The sequence below is a fragment of the Pongo abelii genome, chromosome 6 (assembly GCF_028885655.2).
Source record: "Pongo abelii isolate AG06213 chromosome 6, NHGRI_mPonAbe1-v2.0_pri, whole genome shotgun sequence".
NCBI classification, from domain to species: domain Eukaryota; kingdom Metazoa; phylum Chordata; class Mammalia; order Primates; family Hominidae; genus Pongo; species Pongo abelii.
The window spans coordinates 144668052-144684953 of NC_071991.2; the positions used below are offsets into that span (position 1 = coordinate 144668052).

Below are 16902 nucleotides of genomic sequence, written 5' to 3' on the forward strand. Positions count from 1 at the left end.
ATAATTTTCTGTACGGAGTGTTTTCTAATATAGTTTATTAGTAGAAAATTTGAGACATAGTAAGGCTAACATATCAGAAAACACCTGCCATGAAAAGATACTAATATTTTATTACTTTATTAATACTTTATATTATTGATATGATATTTATAACCAGCCAGCATCACACATTTGTATAAATTGCTTGTCTTCTCTGAGCATTGAAGTTATTTTATTTTGTATAAATACAATTATTACTTTATTAAAGTAAATAACATTTATTTACTTTATTACTTTTATTACTGTGGCAGGCCATGCCACAGGGTGTAGTCCGGAGGTAGGGAGCTCAGGGAAGCACCAGGGTCTGTCAGGAGGCAGAGGGCAAGAGGGAACTGTGGGCAAGATCCTTTATTGTAGTTTCCATGGAGAGGGATAGGTGCAGCAGGGTAAGCAGGCTTAGGTCTGGCTAACTGGAATAATTATTCCAGTGGGCTCTGGGGTGTAGAGTCTGATCCTAGTTGTCTAGTACTGAATTCTGGGATGAATAGGAAAGATGGATCATGGCCCAGAAGAGAGAAAGCTGGATAAAGGAAGCAGTTGGGGGTGTGGACTCTGGATTGGTTGTTTTATATTTGGAAAGTGTGCTTACCATCTCTAGAAGTTGGCTAACCCTGGGAAGAGCCGTCCCTCTAGGGTCAGCAAGGCCCCAGAAGTCAAAGCATTGGAGCACAGAGATTAAAATTCATGGTCAGGACAGAGGGGAAATTGAAGCCATGGCAGCTCCAAGAAACGACACAGGTGGCTGCCATTACCCGTGCTCCCACCCTCCACAGCTACCAGCCTCCGTTTACTCATAGGGATAACTGATTTTTTCCTCAATATTATATAAATTGCTATGAAAAGAGTGCCTCAAAACAAGTTCCTTATCACTATTTGTAACTAAACTGCTATCTTTATATAGTATCAAAATTTGGACAGAACACTGACAATGATTTTAAATGGAACTAGGAGGGGAACTGAATAGAGATTTTAAAAATTCTGAAATAAATGTTGGGAATAATTTAAATCAAAAGACATTCTGAGGAGTTTCTTGATATCTGGTTTCTTTCCTTGTCTGTGTAGCATTTACTTAGGATTTATAATTCTGGATAGTCTTTTCACCAGCAAAAAAACTAGACTTTGTATGGTCAAAAGTTGTAGAGGTATTTTCAGTAAACAGCGATAATATCACAGAGAAGGCGAGTCTAATTTATTTGACTCTTTGATTTACAAAAATAAATAAAAACAGCTTCCACGTGGATTTCCTACAAATAGATTATATGCTAATTTTCAGAAATTGCTTACCATTTCTGCATTATTAGATATATGAGAGTTATAACCCTGCTTAGAAATAGATCACTCTGATTTTCTGATATCCTGTGGGTAATAAGTGGATGAGAGCGAGGACAGAGTATACGTATGTGCATGTGTTTGTGTGTGTGTATAGGGGGGGTTTGTGTGTGTGAATGTTCATTTTGGGAGGCGTAGGGTATGTCAGTGGGCTTTTTTGTCTCTTCATGTTGAATAATGTGATATCTAATGCTATAACTTTAAAAAGTTACTAATATTTTCCTGTGTCTGTTTTTTGTGATTCAATGAGCCAACCAGATGATTAGCCATTTATGGTTTATCATATATACATTTTTTATGGAGTAATTCAAAAATTAAAAACAAAATATGTAGGAGTCAATTGATCTTGCCTCTGAAAATCAATAACTATTTCAGATTAGCATACAATGACTGCTCTAAAAGGTGTTTAAAACTTAGTGACTTTAATCTTAGAATATGCAAGTTTCTCATTAATGCATTTAATTCAAAGGAAATTATATTTTCTGTATTTAAACTCATACAGGAGTTCAATGTTTTGGCCTTTGACTTATAAACAAATAACTCCAATGTAAGTATGATAAAAGCATGTTATGTTTAAACCATTTATCCATATCGGACACTCATAGTTGTAAGAGCTGTACAGCCTTAAATCATGTATAAATCTGTACTCTTAGAAAGGAAACTGCAAGGTCACAGGCATAGTTTAGAGGGGAAATAATAACACAGTGGAATTCTCCTTTCACCTTGTTTCAAACCTAAATGATGTTTCAATCAGTTTAGGAAGTGTTTATGCTGCCAGGAATCCAAAACGGAACAACCCAAAGCCTGTATCCTAGAAGAGCTTCAAGTCCACAGGAAAAATCACGCCCAAAAGAAGATAACTTCAATATAATATGAGAAGTAAAATGATAAATGTGTGCAAGGAACTAGGGGACAATAGACCGAGGCTGTTTCACACAGGCAAGCTTTCTAGTGGTGAGGCTTATCTGAGGCTTAGAAGATGCCTAAAAGTAAACTAGAACAGGAAAAACGGCTGTTCATTGAAGAAAGTGAGCATAGCCCGAGGAAAGGTGCTATGTGAAGTTTGTGAGGAATTCAATCCATTTACCATCACGAGCACATAAAAAGAAAGATGGCACTAAAAATGAGCCTGGACGGGAAGGCAGGAGCTATATCATTGAGGGTGGTATAGGACACACTGAAGAACCTGGCTTTTGATCTTTTTTGGAAAGAGTTTATTTCAAAAAGATCTTTCCAGCTTCTGTGTGATGGGTTTTAAGATGGGAGAGTTCCCTGGACCCCTTCGCGGGACTTGCAACAGGGATGTGGCTCCACTGCTCCGCTCAAGCCGCTTTTGGGAGGAGGAGTATGCAGGTGAGCTGGAGCGAGCGCTTTTGGGCTCTGGCTCCACGGCAGTGTCTAGAGATGTTACAATGCTCTTCTAGCTTTGCCATCTGTGGATGGCTAAGTGTTAACCAGTTCAGTGGAGAGTCAGGGTGACAGCCTTTTATACCCTGTCTTCTTGGTACACAGGTCCTTGTCTGGCATTCAGGAAGAATCAGATCACATAGACTTGAAGGATGGTGAATGCAGGGATTTTACTGAGTGATGGAGGTGGCTCTCAGCGGGATGGATGGGGAGCTGGAAAGGAGATGGAGTGGGGAGATGATCTTCCCCTGGAGTTCGACCACCCCACGGCCAGTCTCCTATCTGACTATCCCCAGCCAAACTCCTCTTGATGTACAGACGCTTCCTCTCTTCTCTCCTTCTCTGCTGTGCCACTCTTCCGTTCTACTGCTCGTCTGTTCATGGAGCCTGGGGTTTGGGGTTTTTATGAGTATAGGATGGGGAGCACGACGGGCCAGGGTGGTTTTGAAAAAAGCAACAGTTGGGCAGGAAAACAGGGTAACTGTTCTCATTTAGCACCATGGTTTGCAGGCTTGAGGGTGGGGGCTTTGCTGGGGAACCACCCTCTTGTCTCCTGTTCCTATCAGTTAGATTTAAGGGAAATAAGACCAAAGAATGGGAATTGGTCATTTAACAATGTTAATACAATAGTCAACATGTGAGGTAATGGTAGGCTCACGGTAGTACATATAAAAGTAAAGTATGAGTTTTAAAAATATCAAAGAGAAATATCAAATTGAAATATCAAATTTCAATTAACAATCATTGCACCTCAAATAAACTCATTGGCTATGATACTGCCACTGCACAAAGCTCTATATTTCACAGGTCTTGGAACTCGCTAAATGTGGGTAGGCAAAAAGAATAAAAAGAAAGAAACTCAAGAAAGTTCCAGATCTCTGGCTTGAGTGACTGGATAGTGGATATAATAAAAGTAGTGGGGCCCAGAGAAAGAATTATATGTTGAGCAGGTAGAGTGAGATAAGCCTGTGGAATATCCATGTGTATGAGCCTTCCAAGTTACTGGATTGGAATCTAAATGGTATGCAGAAATGAAATCAGAGTCCTTTGATATTGTTGTCATTGTCCTAGGGGATATCAAGCACTGAAGGGCAAAGCAACATATTTTAAGCAGAAATATTGCACAAACTGTGAGACGCTGGGCTTCAGGAAGGAAGAGCCTTGAGGTTTTTTGTTTTGTTCCATTTTCCCCAAAGTAGAAGTGATTTTCAGGTTCTATCTCTAGATCATTATTAAAGGATCTGGAGAAGGCTCATTTGCTACTATTACTCTAAATTAGCTATACTGACATTTTGAAATCTATTTTAACTATTTAGGTTTATATCACAGATACATTGAAAAAAAGAAAGGCAGTGGGTTAGGAGGAAGAAAGTATTCAGATAAAAGCAATGTGTAGATGGAATGAGATTCAGTCCACCAGAGTTGTGTCTGTTCTAGGACTGAGTCAATTTAAAATAATGGAATATGTTCTTGCCCACCATCACAACTCCCCAAAAGTAGCCTAATATTACCAATCTTTTTATCTGACTATTGAAACTTCAAGTATATTTGTAGCTGTAGCACCAAGATGGATCAGCGAGATTCTTGAAATTTCTTCCAAGCTAGTGACTAATTTTTTAATGAAGTATGAAATAATAGTGTTTATTATACCTTAATCCAATTAATAGAAATATGAGTGACAACATTCAAACATTCAATGAATATTTAATGAACATTCACTGTTTTACAGGCACTGTTTTAAGTGCTGGGCTTTAGAATGGAACAAAACAAAGTCTCAGAGGAGATATGCTGTAAATATACAAACATCAATGTATCAGGTAGAGATAAATGCTATAAAAATGAATAAAGCTGGGTGAATAGAGAGGAGGTGAAGTTGGCAGTCACACTTTTTGTAAAGAATGATCAATGTATCTAAAATATTGACATCTGACAATGAAAATAATACAGATTTGCATGTGTGTGAAATTTGCAAAATAAGCAAATTCTATCTTCTAGTATTTTTAAACTTCAATTTCAGAAATAAAATATATTTCAAACTCTCGAAGTGATTTGGTATTTATTTGCATAAATTATGTAGTGTTAGATTCTGTACTAACTGGTTAATATACATTTTTACTTTTTTTTAGATTTACATGCTTTGTATGTATTTATGAAATATATATGCCTTCACAAAATTTAAAGTTCCAAATTTACTAGTTTTTAATTAGTTTTTTATAAAAGAATGTCTTTAATTTTGTTTCCTTTTTTCTCTAATTAAAAATCTATATAATTTTTTACTTTTATTGAAGTATTATATAATTGAAAAATAAAAATTGTATATATTTGAGATATATGATTCCACAACTCTGTGACATTCTCCCCAAATATCAGTAATGCCAGTCTAGTCGTAAGAAAACATCACACAAATCCAAACTGAGAAAGATTCTGCAAAATACCTGGCTGGTGGTCTTCTAGAAGGTCAAAGTTATGAAAGACAAGGAAAGAATTGGAAACTGTCGCAGATTAGAAGTGACTAGGGAGGCATCATAACTAAATGCAATGTGAGATCCTGGATTGAATCCTAGAACAGCAACAAAAAAGCATTAGTGAAACCCTGGTGAAGTCCAAGCATAATCTGTATTTGAGTGAATGCCAGTTAGGATAGTATTTTCATTTGGACAAACGCACCAGGTTATATAAAATGCTAATATTAAAGGAAGCTGGGTGAAAGGTATGAGAACTCTATCTTTCCAACTATCTTTTCAGCTTTTCTCTAAATCTAAAATTTTTCCAAAATAAAAAGTTTATTTATGAAAATAAAAACAAACTTCCACCACAATTTTTATTGGAGAAGTTGGACACTTAAATAATGGTACCTTTTTAGCTAATCAAAATCCTGTTTTAGAAAACAAAATTATGAAATAAGGTTTAAAAAATGTACAGTAAAAAAAACAAACACAAACTATATACAGTATTATCCATATGTGTATCTATGTACATACCTAAAGATTCTTTATATGCAATTTAAAATAATCACAAATAGTATATTATTGTTGGTTATTTCAGAAAAAAATGAAATAATGTCTTTTTAATTTTTTTTCTTTAAACTTTTTTGTTTCTTTCAGATCCCCTGTAAAAGTAACTGAAAAAATTTTATGGGGAAACGGTATTAAAAGTAACTCTTGAATACTTATTTGTTGGTATGCTATATTCACATACTTTTTAATTTTTTCAAATAAATAGACTACAGTCTCAAATTATATATTCTTACTTTTATAAGGGTCTTTTATGAAGATTAATAAAACATTTTAATTAACTAAACCATGCAATTTCCCTGCACCGTAAATATTATATCACCTCAAACTCAAACTATTAGTATACATTTTGGACTATGGCTGAATGAAACGAAATTCTCACTCTCTCCCTCCCACTCTCTTTATTCTTCTCCTTTCCTCCCTCAGATATATATATGTAAGGATGGAATAATTCATATATATATATGAATTATATAAATATATACCTAAATGAAATATATATATATATATATATATATATATATATATATATATATATATATGTGAATTAGTCCATACCTTAGATAATTGGATAGCTATTTAGGTAAATATGTAAAATTTAGGCTATGAACCAAACAAGCACCCATTAACACTGGTGATCTCTTGTGGTTGGGATTCACTCTCTACTTTCTATATTTCTTTATTGTTTAATTTATTTTGAGCAATAGACATAGTTTGTAATAAAATATATAGCAAAGATATCTTTTAAAATTAAAATATTAAACTTAAAATTTTAATATTAAAATGTTTATATGGTAAACACTTCTTCAAATTTTCTTATTCAGAGTTGGAAAGTGAAGACTAAGGAACAATAAAATGTTTTTGAAAAAGCCTTTTCTACCATGATGCTTTGATGAATTGGGCATATTACCAGCTTGCTGAGCTATTGTTAGGAACAAAATTGTGGAAACACTATGATTTTGCATTCACTTTTTGACTAGCCATTATTGTTCAGATTGCTTAAACAGTTCAACCATACATATTTAATCACCGCATAGAAAACTTAATTCTAGGGAGTGATAAGCAATCAGGATGATAGAAGAAAAAAGTGGCTTGTCCCCAAATAAGCACAGGGTGTTATTAGATATCAGATGAAATTTTAATCTATTTTTGTAGGAAACAGAGCTAAACTGTGATGGATGTTCTTTACATTGTTGTAGAATATCCCAGACTTTTAAAAAAGTACATGGTATGTATTAAAGTGTAAATATCATAGATTATTTCTAGAAATTTTATAATTTTCAAGCCAGTTCTGAGCTTATATCCACAAGAGGATGTGCTGGTATTTTGGAAGCATTTAACCCATTCATAGAAAAACAACTTTTAATTTAGTTTTAGATAGATGGATAGATAGGTAGGAAAATATGTTGAAACTTTTTGTTTTTCTTTGTGGGGAATCTAGCTTACAGAGCATTTTGTTTCCCAGCTGACCCTGACTACTTACCATTTGTAAAGTGAGACTTGGTCTACATGAATAGCTTTCCTTCCTGTCTTTATTAATATCTCAGGATTGTCTGAAAAAATATAAGCCATCTTCATCTTTTCTGTCGCGTTTTCTCATTGCTCTAAAAGTGAGACAGAAACGCATTAACATTTGCATAAATCACTATTCTGTACCTAGAACTAAATGTGCTTTGATTTAGAAGAAAGTGTAGAGGAGGTGATTCTTGTTCCCTGAGTAAAAGCTCAGGGAACGTTTACTTCCTGAGAGATGAATTAGAAATATTTTATGTCAATTAAAATATGCTAAAGGTGTATAAAACAATGATGTGTCTATTATTTAACTGTCACTGATAGGAAATTAACAGCAAAACTACTGTCTAGAGTTCAGAATTTACTCTCATCTGTTTTTCTTTTATTCACTTTTCCAGACAAAAAGTACCTATCAACTGCTGGATTATAAGTTCTCCTTTATTTCTCATTGCAGATGATAAAGATATTGTCATTGAAATTCAGCTGTGACAGTATATACGATTAAGCTAAAGTTTAATTGGCTTTGCAGTGTTAGCAGAAGCCAAAATTAAACGGTTGATTTTTTCCCTCGTATTAAAATAAACCTCTGTGATTCACAGTCTCAGAGAACAGAATTCTGTTGATTAAGAAAGTCTTTTTATGGGCAATAAAGAGCTGATTATAAGAATGAAAACTTAAAGTTTAAGGTCATATTTTTTCTGAATGTTTTATAATGTAACATTGTACAAACTTATTTAAAAGCATAAATATTTGAGATACTAGCATAGATATTTTCAAAGTATGTGAAAGCCATCAATGATTTGAAAGGCAAGCTTAGATTTCATTTTAGGTAATATTCAAAGTAACTGTATGCACAACAATTCACTTTATAGAATTAGGTAAACTCAACACAAAAAAAGCGTGGATGTGGTTCTGGCAGCTCTGCATCTCTGCTGTGGCCCCCACAGGAATTTATTTGGTGGTATGCTCCACTTACAAGGCAAACCAAAGTGTTCCTCATGGTGATTGGAGTAAACAAGTGCCAGAGAACTAGGACATGAAATGAGAAAACATTTCTCTGACAGGCTTTAAACTGGCTATTATTTTTTCCAATGTCTCCCTCTGGAGTTCTTTAGCCAGACCTTGCCCAAAACCTAGAGGCTAGCTTTGTCCAGGCTTGTAATTCTAAAGTTATTAGAGCTGTTCCATTTGACTAGGCTTTCTATGATTTAAAAATGAAAAGCTTAGAGAAATAGTCTATTGAAAAGATTTTTAACAATGAGGATTTGATCATGGTAACGAAGCTTCTATTTGAACTCAATATTTGATTTGAATGGTTACATTGCATTTTTGAATCATTCTATGAATTGAGAATACATTGACCAATAGTGCCTACTAAATAATATCTCATTTTTATTTCTGGTGTGAAATAAATAGTAGTTATAAAACGAATCCTCACAATCACATATTTCTGATCATAGTGACAAAATTTCCCATTTTTTAAAAAGATTACATACTTTCCTTATTTTAATCTATTCCCCTAAAACTAAAATTAGAGCTGCTGTAGTCATAGTACACGCTGAATATTTGTTCTTTAAACTCATATATGGATATGTGAAGATACCCGTGTCCAATGTAGTGAAAAAACAAACAATGTTGCCCAATTCTCCATTCCAAATGCAAGGAGGTAATAAGAAATTTGAGACAGACCGATTCCTAAGAATAAATGTTAAGAAGTTTCTGAAAATGCAATTGGTTGTAAACTCTGAATACTACAACAAGGTTTACTAAAATTGTGGTGAAATATAAAAACCATTAGAAAAAAATGAGAATAGCATAAAAGATTACATTCCAAGTGCCTTCATTCTTACATCAAAGAAGGCAACTTTTTGAATAAAATATATACCTAAAAATCATGAAGAATTATCATTAAGGCATAAAATATTTAAGTCTCATAATCTGTTCAAGATTTAAAAATTTTACTATTTTGGACTAAACTCTAGATTCCTAAGTTAAGATTTGAAGCATATAACCCATTGAATTTATATTACTAATTTTGTTATTAAAGTAAAATGTTCAACTGATAGAGCTTTTATGAGCGTTTTTATCAATACTCTCCATAAAACCTCCTTTAAAAAAACACAGTAAATCAAAAGAAGGAATAGAAGAAAAACAGAGGACTGTCAATTTCTCAAGAAAAACACTTATTTAATTCTCATTTATTCTTTGCAGACACCTGTTGGAAGTGGATGGTAACATACATGGCTGAACTAATATGTTATTTTTTTTGTTTGTTTTAGGGGCTGATGTTATCAACTTTGATGGCCATGTTGTATTACCATATAGATTCAGAAACAAGAAGATGAAAACACTGAAAGATGTCATTGCCTTGAAATTTAAGACGTCTGAAAGTGAAGGAGTAATCTTGCACGGAGAAGGACAGCAAGGAGATTACATTACCTTGGAACTGAAAAAAGCCAAGCTGGTCCTCAGTTTAAACTTAGGTGTGTTCTGACTCTCAGTTCTATTCTTTCCATTATGGATGTTCCCATTAGGAATATGTTCATGTTGCTCAATTCTTTAAAATGTAAATTATAAAAAGAGCTCATATTATGTTGTCAATTCATACTTAATCTATAACAGTTTGTATATAATGAAACACCTATTCATTCAAAAAATATTTATTAAACACCTCTACTATACAAGTTACTATACTAGTCTTTGGCCTGTAGCAAGGGACAAATAGACAAGATCCTTAAGCTCATTAAGTTCATGACCTAACGGAGGAATCAGACCATATAGCATTTATTATTCTTATTTTAAAACAACTAAGCAAAAATGAATGACTTCAAATAATATATATTATGAACCAGTTGAATAGATTAATATGATAAGGGGACTAGGTTAATACGTCCTGTTCAAAGGCAACAGGGCTAATATTAGAATGCGTAGTGAAGAAAGACTGCTCTGGGGAGAAAATATTTAAGATGAGATCAGAGTGATGAAAAGGAATTAGCCATGAAAACATGAAAGAAAGAAGATTACATAGGAAGAGAACATTGAAGACCAAAAGCACGCTCAAGAAGCAGGAAGGATGCCACTGTGCATAAATGGCGTGAGTTATTAAGACAAAAGATGAAGTCCAAGAGGTGGAAGTTGTCCAAATCCTGTGGGATCCTACAGGGCAAGGCAAATTGTTTAGATATTATTTTTAAGAATAGGAAGCTGTTGGAAGGCATTAAACTGTATGGCTTTATCATCTCATTTTTATCAAGCGCATTGAGACTTCTGTAAGAAGAATTACTTGTGTAGATATGAGAGTCGCAGCAGAACTTCTGCATAGTTTGGGTGAGAGATAGTACTGCTTGTATGAGGTGGTTATCAGGGGAGATGCAGAGAAATATGTCAATTAAGGAAATTATTTTAGTGGTACATTCAGCGTGACTTATGATGGGTTGGATATAGCCTAAGAAGAAAAGAGTAGAAATAAAGAATGAGCCCTAGGATTTGGGCTTGAGCACCAAATGGACATTAGTGCCATTTTCAGAAAGAGAGAAGACTTTAGGAGGAATTCTAGAGATCAGTTTGGACATGGTTAATTTGAGCTGCTTATGAAACATCTAAGTAGAACTTTCTATTATGGAAGTTGATATGTGAGACTGAGAGGAAAACTAAAATGGAGACTAAGTAGTTGTGAATATTGAGTAGGAGAAAATGAAGAAAGTGTAGTATCACAGAAATCAAGGAAACAAAAGAGGTTGTCAACTGTTGAATTCATCTAAATGTCACGTAAGATGAAGACAGAGAGGCAAATATTGGGCTTAACAACATGGAGGTTACTGTTAATTTCTACTCCGTGGAATAGAAAAGACAAATTTTATAGGTTAAAAACAGAATGAAAAGCGTTAAGTAAATATTTTGACTAACTAGAGAGGAAGAACAGTTAGTCGGTTAACTGTTAACTGGAGAGAAAGAACATAGAGAAATGAAATGTTGGCTGCTGAAAGATCTGAACTCAAGTTACTGTTTTATGTGGGGTTGTTGTTGTTTCTATTTATTTATTTATTTATTTATTTATTTATTTACTTATTTTTGAGTCAGTGTCTCACCCTGTCACCCAGGCTGGAGTGCAGTGGCATGATCTCTGCTCACTGCCACCTCCACCTCCCAGGCTCAAGTGATACTCCTGCCTCAGCCTCCCGAGTAGCTGGGATTACAGGCACCTACCACCATGCCCAGCTAATTTTTGTATTTTTAGTAGAGATGGGGTTTCACCATATTGGCCAGGTTGTTTTCAAGCTCCTGACCTCAAATGAACCACCTGCCTTGGCCTTCCAAAGTGCTGGGATTATAAGCCACCGTGCCTGGCCCTGTTGTTGTTTTTAAATGGACAATACCAATGTATGTTTGTATGTTGATGATGTAGCTAGGATTTACTTAAAGCTAAAGTGAAGATCTGCAAGATTGGTACTGGCATTCAAAATTACAGTTTAGGCAAAGTAACGGTACCTCTTTCTTTTTTTTTTAAATTTAAGTTCATGAATGCATGCGCAGAATGTACAACTTTGTTACGTAGGTAAACGTGTGCCGTGATGGTTGTCTGCACAGATCATCCCATCACCTACGTATTAAGGCCAGCATCCATTAGCTATTATTCTTGATGCTTTCCCTCCTCGCCACCTAACCCTCTGACAGACCCCATGTGTGTTGTTCCTCTCTATGTGTCCATGTGTTCTCATCATTCAGTTCTCACTTATAAGTGAGAACATGTGGTATTTGGCTTTCTGTTCCTGCATTAGTTTGCTGAAGACAATAGCCTCCAGCTCCACCCATGTCCCCGCAAAGGACAGGATCTCATTCCTTTTTATGGCTGCATAGTATTCCATGGTGTATATGTACCACATTTTCTTTACCCTGTCTATCATTGATGGGCATTTAGGTTGATTTCATGTCTTTGCTATTGTGAATAGTGCTGCAATGAACATATGTATGCATGTATCTTTATAATAGAATAACTTATATTCCTTTGGGTTTATATCCAGTAATGGGATTGCTGGGTCAAATGGTATTTCTGCCTCTAGGTCTTTGAGGAATCTTCACACTGTCTTCTACAATGATTGAACTGATTTCCCCTCCCACCATCAGCATAAAAGCTTTCCTTTTTCTCTGCAGCATCATCAGCATCTGTTGTTTTTTGACTTTTTAATAATAGTCGTTTTGACTGGTGTGAGATGGTATCTCATTGCAGTTTTGATCAGTGATGTAGAGCTTTTTTTTCATGTTTGTTGGCCACATGTATATCTTCTTTTGAGAATTTTCTGTCCATGTCCTTTGCCCACATTTCAATGGGGTTGTTTTTGTCTTGTAAATTTAAGTTCCTTGCAGAAGCTGGATATTAGACCTTTGTCAAATGGATAGATTGCATCATTTGTTTCTCATTCTGTAGGTTGTCTGTTCACTCTGATAACGGTTTCTTTTACTGTGCAGAAGCACTTCAATTTAATTATATCCCATCTGTCAATTTTTGCTTTTGTTGCAATTGCTTTTGGCATCTCCATCATGAAATCTTTTCCTGTGCCCATGTCCTGAATGGTATTGCCTAGATTGTCTTCTAAAGTTTTTATAGTTTTGGGTTTTAAATTAAAGTCTTTAATTCATTTTGAATTGATTTTTTTGTACAGTGTAAGGAAGGGGTCCAGTTTCAATTTTCTGCATATGACTAGCCAGTTCTCCCAGCACCATTTATTCAATGATGAATCCTTTTCCCATTGCTTGTTTTTGTCAGGTTTGTTGAAGATTAGGTGGTTGTAGTTGTATGATCTTATTTCTGAGTTCTATACTCTGTCCCATTGGTCTATGTGTCTGTTCGTACCAGTACCATGCTGTTTTGGTTACTGTAGCCTTGCAGTACAGTTTGAAGTTGGGTAGTGTGATGCCTCCAACTTTGTTCTTTTTTCTTAGGATTGTGTTGGCCATTGGACTCTTTTTTGCTTCCACGTGAATTTTAAAATAGTTTTTTAAAATTCTCTGAAGAATCGTCAATGGTAGTTTAATGGGAATAGTATAGAATCTATGTATTGCTTTGGGCAATATGGCCATTTTCATGATGTTGATTATTCCTATTCTTCCTATCCATGAGCATGGAATGTTTTTCCGTTTATTTGTGTCATCTCTGATTTCTTTGAGCAGAGGTTTCTAGTTCTCCTTGATAAGGTCCTTCACTTCCATTGTTAGCTGTGTCCTAGGTATTTTATATTATTTTTGGCAATTGTGAATGAGAGTTCATTCATAATTTGACCCTCTGATTGCTCATTGTTGGTTTATAGGAATGCTTGTGATTTTTACACATTGATTTTGTATCCTGAGACTTTGTTGAAGTTGCTTATCAGCTTAAGAATCTTTTGGGCTGAGATGATGAGGTTTTCTAGTTACAAGATCATGACATCTGCAAAGATAATTTGACTTCCTTTCTTCCTGTTTGAATACTCTTTATTCTTTCTCTTGCCTGATTGCCCTGGCCAGGATAGCCAATACTGTGTTGAATAGTCATGGTGAGAGAGGGCATCCTTGTCTTGTGACAATTTTCAAGGGGAATGCTTCCAGATTTTCCCCATTCAGTATGATATTGGCTGTGGGTTTGTCATAGATGGCTCTTACTATTTTGAGGTATGTTCCTTCAAAACCTAGTTAACTGAGAGTTTTTAATACAAAGGGATGTTGAATTTTGTTGAAGAACTTTTCTGCATCCACTGAGATAATCACGTGGTTTTTGTCTTTAGATCTCTTTGTGTGATTAATCACATTTATTGATTTGTGTATGTTGAACCAACATTGCATCTCAGGGATGAAGCCTACCTGATTACGGTAGATACACTTTTTGATGTGCTGCTGGATTCAGTTTGCCAGAACTTTATTGAGAATTTTTACATAGATGTTCATCAAAAATATTGGCCTGAAGTTTTTGGTGTTGTTGTTATTGTTGTTGTTGTAGTATATCCACCAGGTTTTGGTACCAAGGTGATGCTGGCCTCATAGAATGTGCTAGAGAGGAGTCCTTCCTTTTCAATTTTTTGGAATAGTTTAAATAGGAATGGTATCAGCTCTTCTTTGGACCTCTGGTAGAATGCAGCTGTGAGTCTGTCTCGTCCTGGGTTTTTTTGGTTGGTAGGCTATTTATTACTGCCTCAATTTCAGAAGTCATTATTGGTCTGGCTTAGGGAATCAATTTCTTTCTGGTTCAGTCTTGGGAGGGTGCATGTGTCCAGAAATTTTCCATTTCTTCTAGATTTTCTAGTTTATGTGCATAGAGGTGTTCATAGTATTCTCTGACGGTACAGAGAATACTATAAACATTATAGAGAAATACAAACATATTTCTATAGGGAAATACAAAAGTATTTCTGTGAGGTTAGTGGTGATGCCCCCCTTATGATTTCTGGTTGTGTTTATTTGAATCGTCTCTCTTTTCTTCTTTATTATTCTAGCTAATGGACTATTTTATTAATTATTTCAAAAATCCAGTGTATTAAATTCTCACACTGGTATAAAGAACTGCCCAAGACTAAGTGATTTATTTAAAAAAAAAAAAGAGGTTTAATTGACTTACAGTTTCAAATGGCTGGAGAGGCCTCAGGAAACTTACAATCATGGCCAAAAGTGAAGCAAACACATCCTTATTCACATGGCAGCAGGAGAGAGAAGTGCAGAGCGAAGTTGGGGAAAGCCCTTTATAAAAACATCAGATGTTGTGAGAACTCACTCACTATGATGAGAACAGCAGGGGGGAACCACCCCCAAGAAGTCCCTCCCCCAACATGTGGGGATTATAATTTGGATTACAATTCAAGATGAGATTTGGGTGGGGACACAGAGCCAGATCATATCAACCAGCTCCAGGATTTATTGATTTTTTGAAGGATTTTTTGTGTGTGTGTCTCCATATTCTACTTCAGTTTAGCTCTCATCTTGGTTATTTCTTGTCTTCTACTAGCTTTGGGATTTGTTTGCTCTTGGTTCTCTAATTCTTTTAGTTGCGATGCTAGGTTGCTAACTTGAGGTATTTCTAGCTGTTTGATGTGGGCATTTAGGGCCACAAATTTCCCTCTTAACACTGCTTTAGCTGCATCCCAGAGATTCTGGTACTTTGTATCTTTGTTCTCATTAGTTTCAAAGAAATTCTTGATTTCTGCCTTTATTTCATTATTTAGCCAAGAGTCACTAAGAAGCAGGTTGTTCAGTTTCCATGTAGTTGTGTGGTTTTGAGAGAATTTCTTAATCTTGAGTCCTAATTTGATTGTGCTGTGGTCTGAGAGACTGTTTGTTATGATTTCAGTCCCTTTTCATTTGCTGTGGAGTGTTTTACTTTCAATTATGTCATCAATTTTAGAGTAAGTGCCATGTAGTGATGAGAAGTATGCATATTCTGTTGTTTTGGGGTTGAGAATTCTGTATATATCTATTAGGTCTACTTGATCCAAAGCTGAGTTCAAGTCCTGGATGTCTTTGTTAATTTTCTGCCTCGATGATCTGTCTAATATTGTCAGTGGGGTATTAAAGTCTCCCACTATTATTCTGTAGGAATCTAAGTCTCTTTGAAGATCTCTAAGAACTTGCTTTATGAATCTGGGTGCTCCTGTACTGGGTACATATATATTTATGATAGTTAACTCTTCTTGTTGAATTTAGCCTTTTACCATTAGGTAATGCCCTTCATTGTGTTTTTTGATCTTTGGTGGGTTAAAGTCTGTTTTGTCAGAAACTACAATTGCAACCCCTGCTTTTTTCTGTTTTCCATTTGCTTGGTAAATTTTTCTCCATCCTTTATTTTGAGCTTATGTGTGTGTTTGCATTTGAGATGGGTCTCTTGAAGACAGCATACCATTGGGTCTTGGCTCTTTATCCAGCTTGCCAGTCTGTGTCTTTTAACTGGGGCATTTAACCCATTTACATTTAAGGTTAGTATTGTTATGTGTGGATTTGATCCTGTCATCATGCTGCTAGCTGGTTAGTTTGCAGGCTTGTTTATGTGGTTGCTTCATAGTGTCACTGGTCTGTGTATTTTGGTGTGTTTCTGTAGTTGCTGGTAATGGTTTTTCCTTTACATATTTAGTGCTTTCTTCAGGAGCTCTTGCAAGGCAGGACTGGTGGTAATAAATGCTCTCAGCATTTGCTTGTCTGAAAAGGATCTTATTTCTCCTTCGCTTATGAAGCTTAGTTTGACTGGATGTGAAGTTCTGGGTTGGAAATTCTTTTCTTTAAGAATATTAATTATTGGCCCCCAAGTTTCTGCTGAGAGGGCCACTGTTAGTCAGGTGGGCTTCCCTTTGTAGGTGACCTGGCCTTTCAGCCTTTCTCTCTGGCTGCCTTTAACATTTTTTCTTTCATTTCAACCTCAGAAAATCTGATGATTATGTGTCTTGGGGATGATCATCTTGTGGAGTATCTTACTGAGGTTCTCTGCATTTCCTGAATTTGAATGTTGGCCTTCTTCCTAGATTGGGGAAGTTCTCCTGGATCATATCCTGAAGTATGTTTTCCAACTTGATTCCATTCTCCCTGTCTCTCCCAGGTACACCAATCAGTTGAAGGTTTAGTTTCTTTACGTAATTCCATATTTCTCAGA

The 16902-nt window shown here is 35.4% G+C and overlaps 1 protein-coding gene across 1 annotated transcript in view; it reads left to right on the forward strand.

The window, feature by feature from the left end:
* Positions 1-16902, forward strand: part of CNTNAP2 (contactin associated protein 2) — a 2266356-nt gene that overhangs the window by 958530 nt on the left and 1290924 nt on the right. Inside the window, 1 exon segment of the mRNA NM_001133793.1 lies at positions 9581-9784. Coding sequence (NP_001127265.1) covers positions 9581-9784 — 204 coding nt within the window.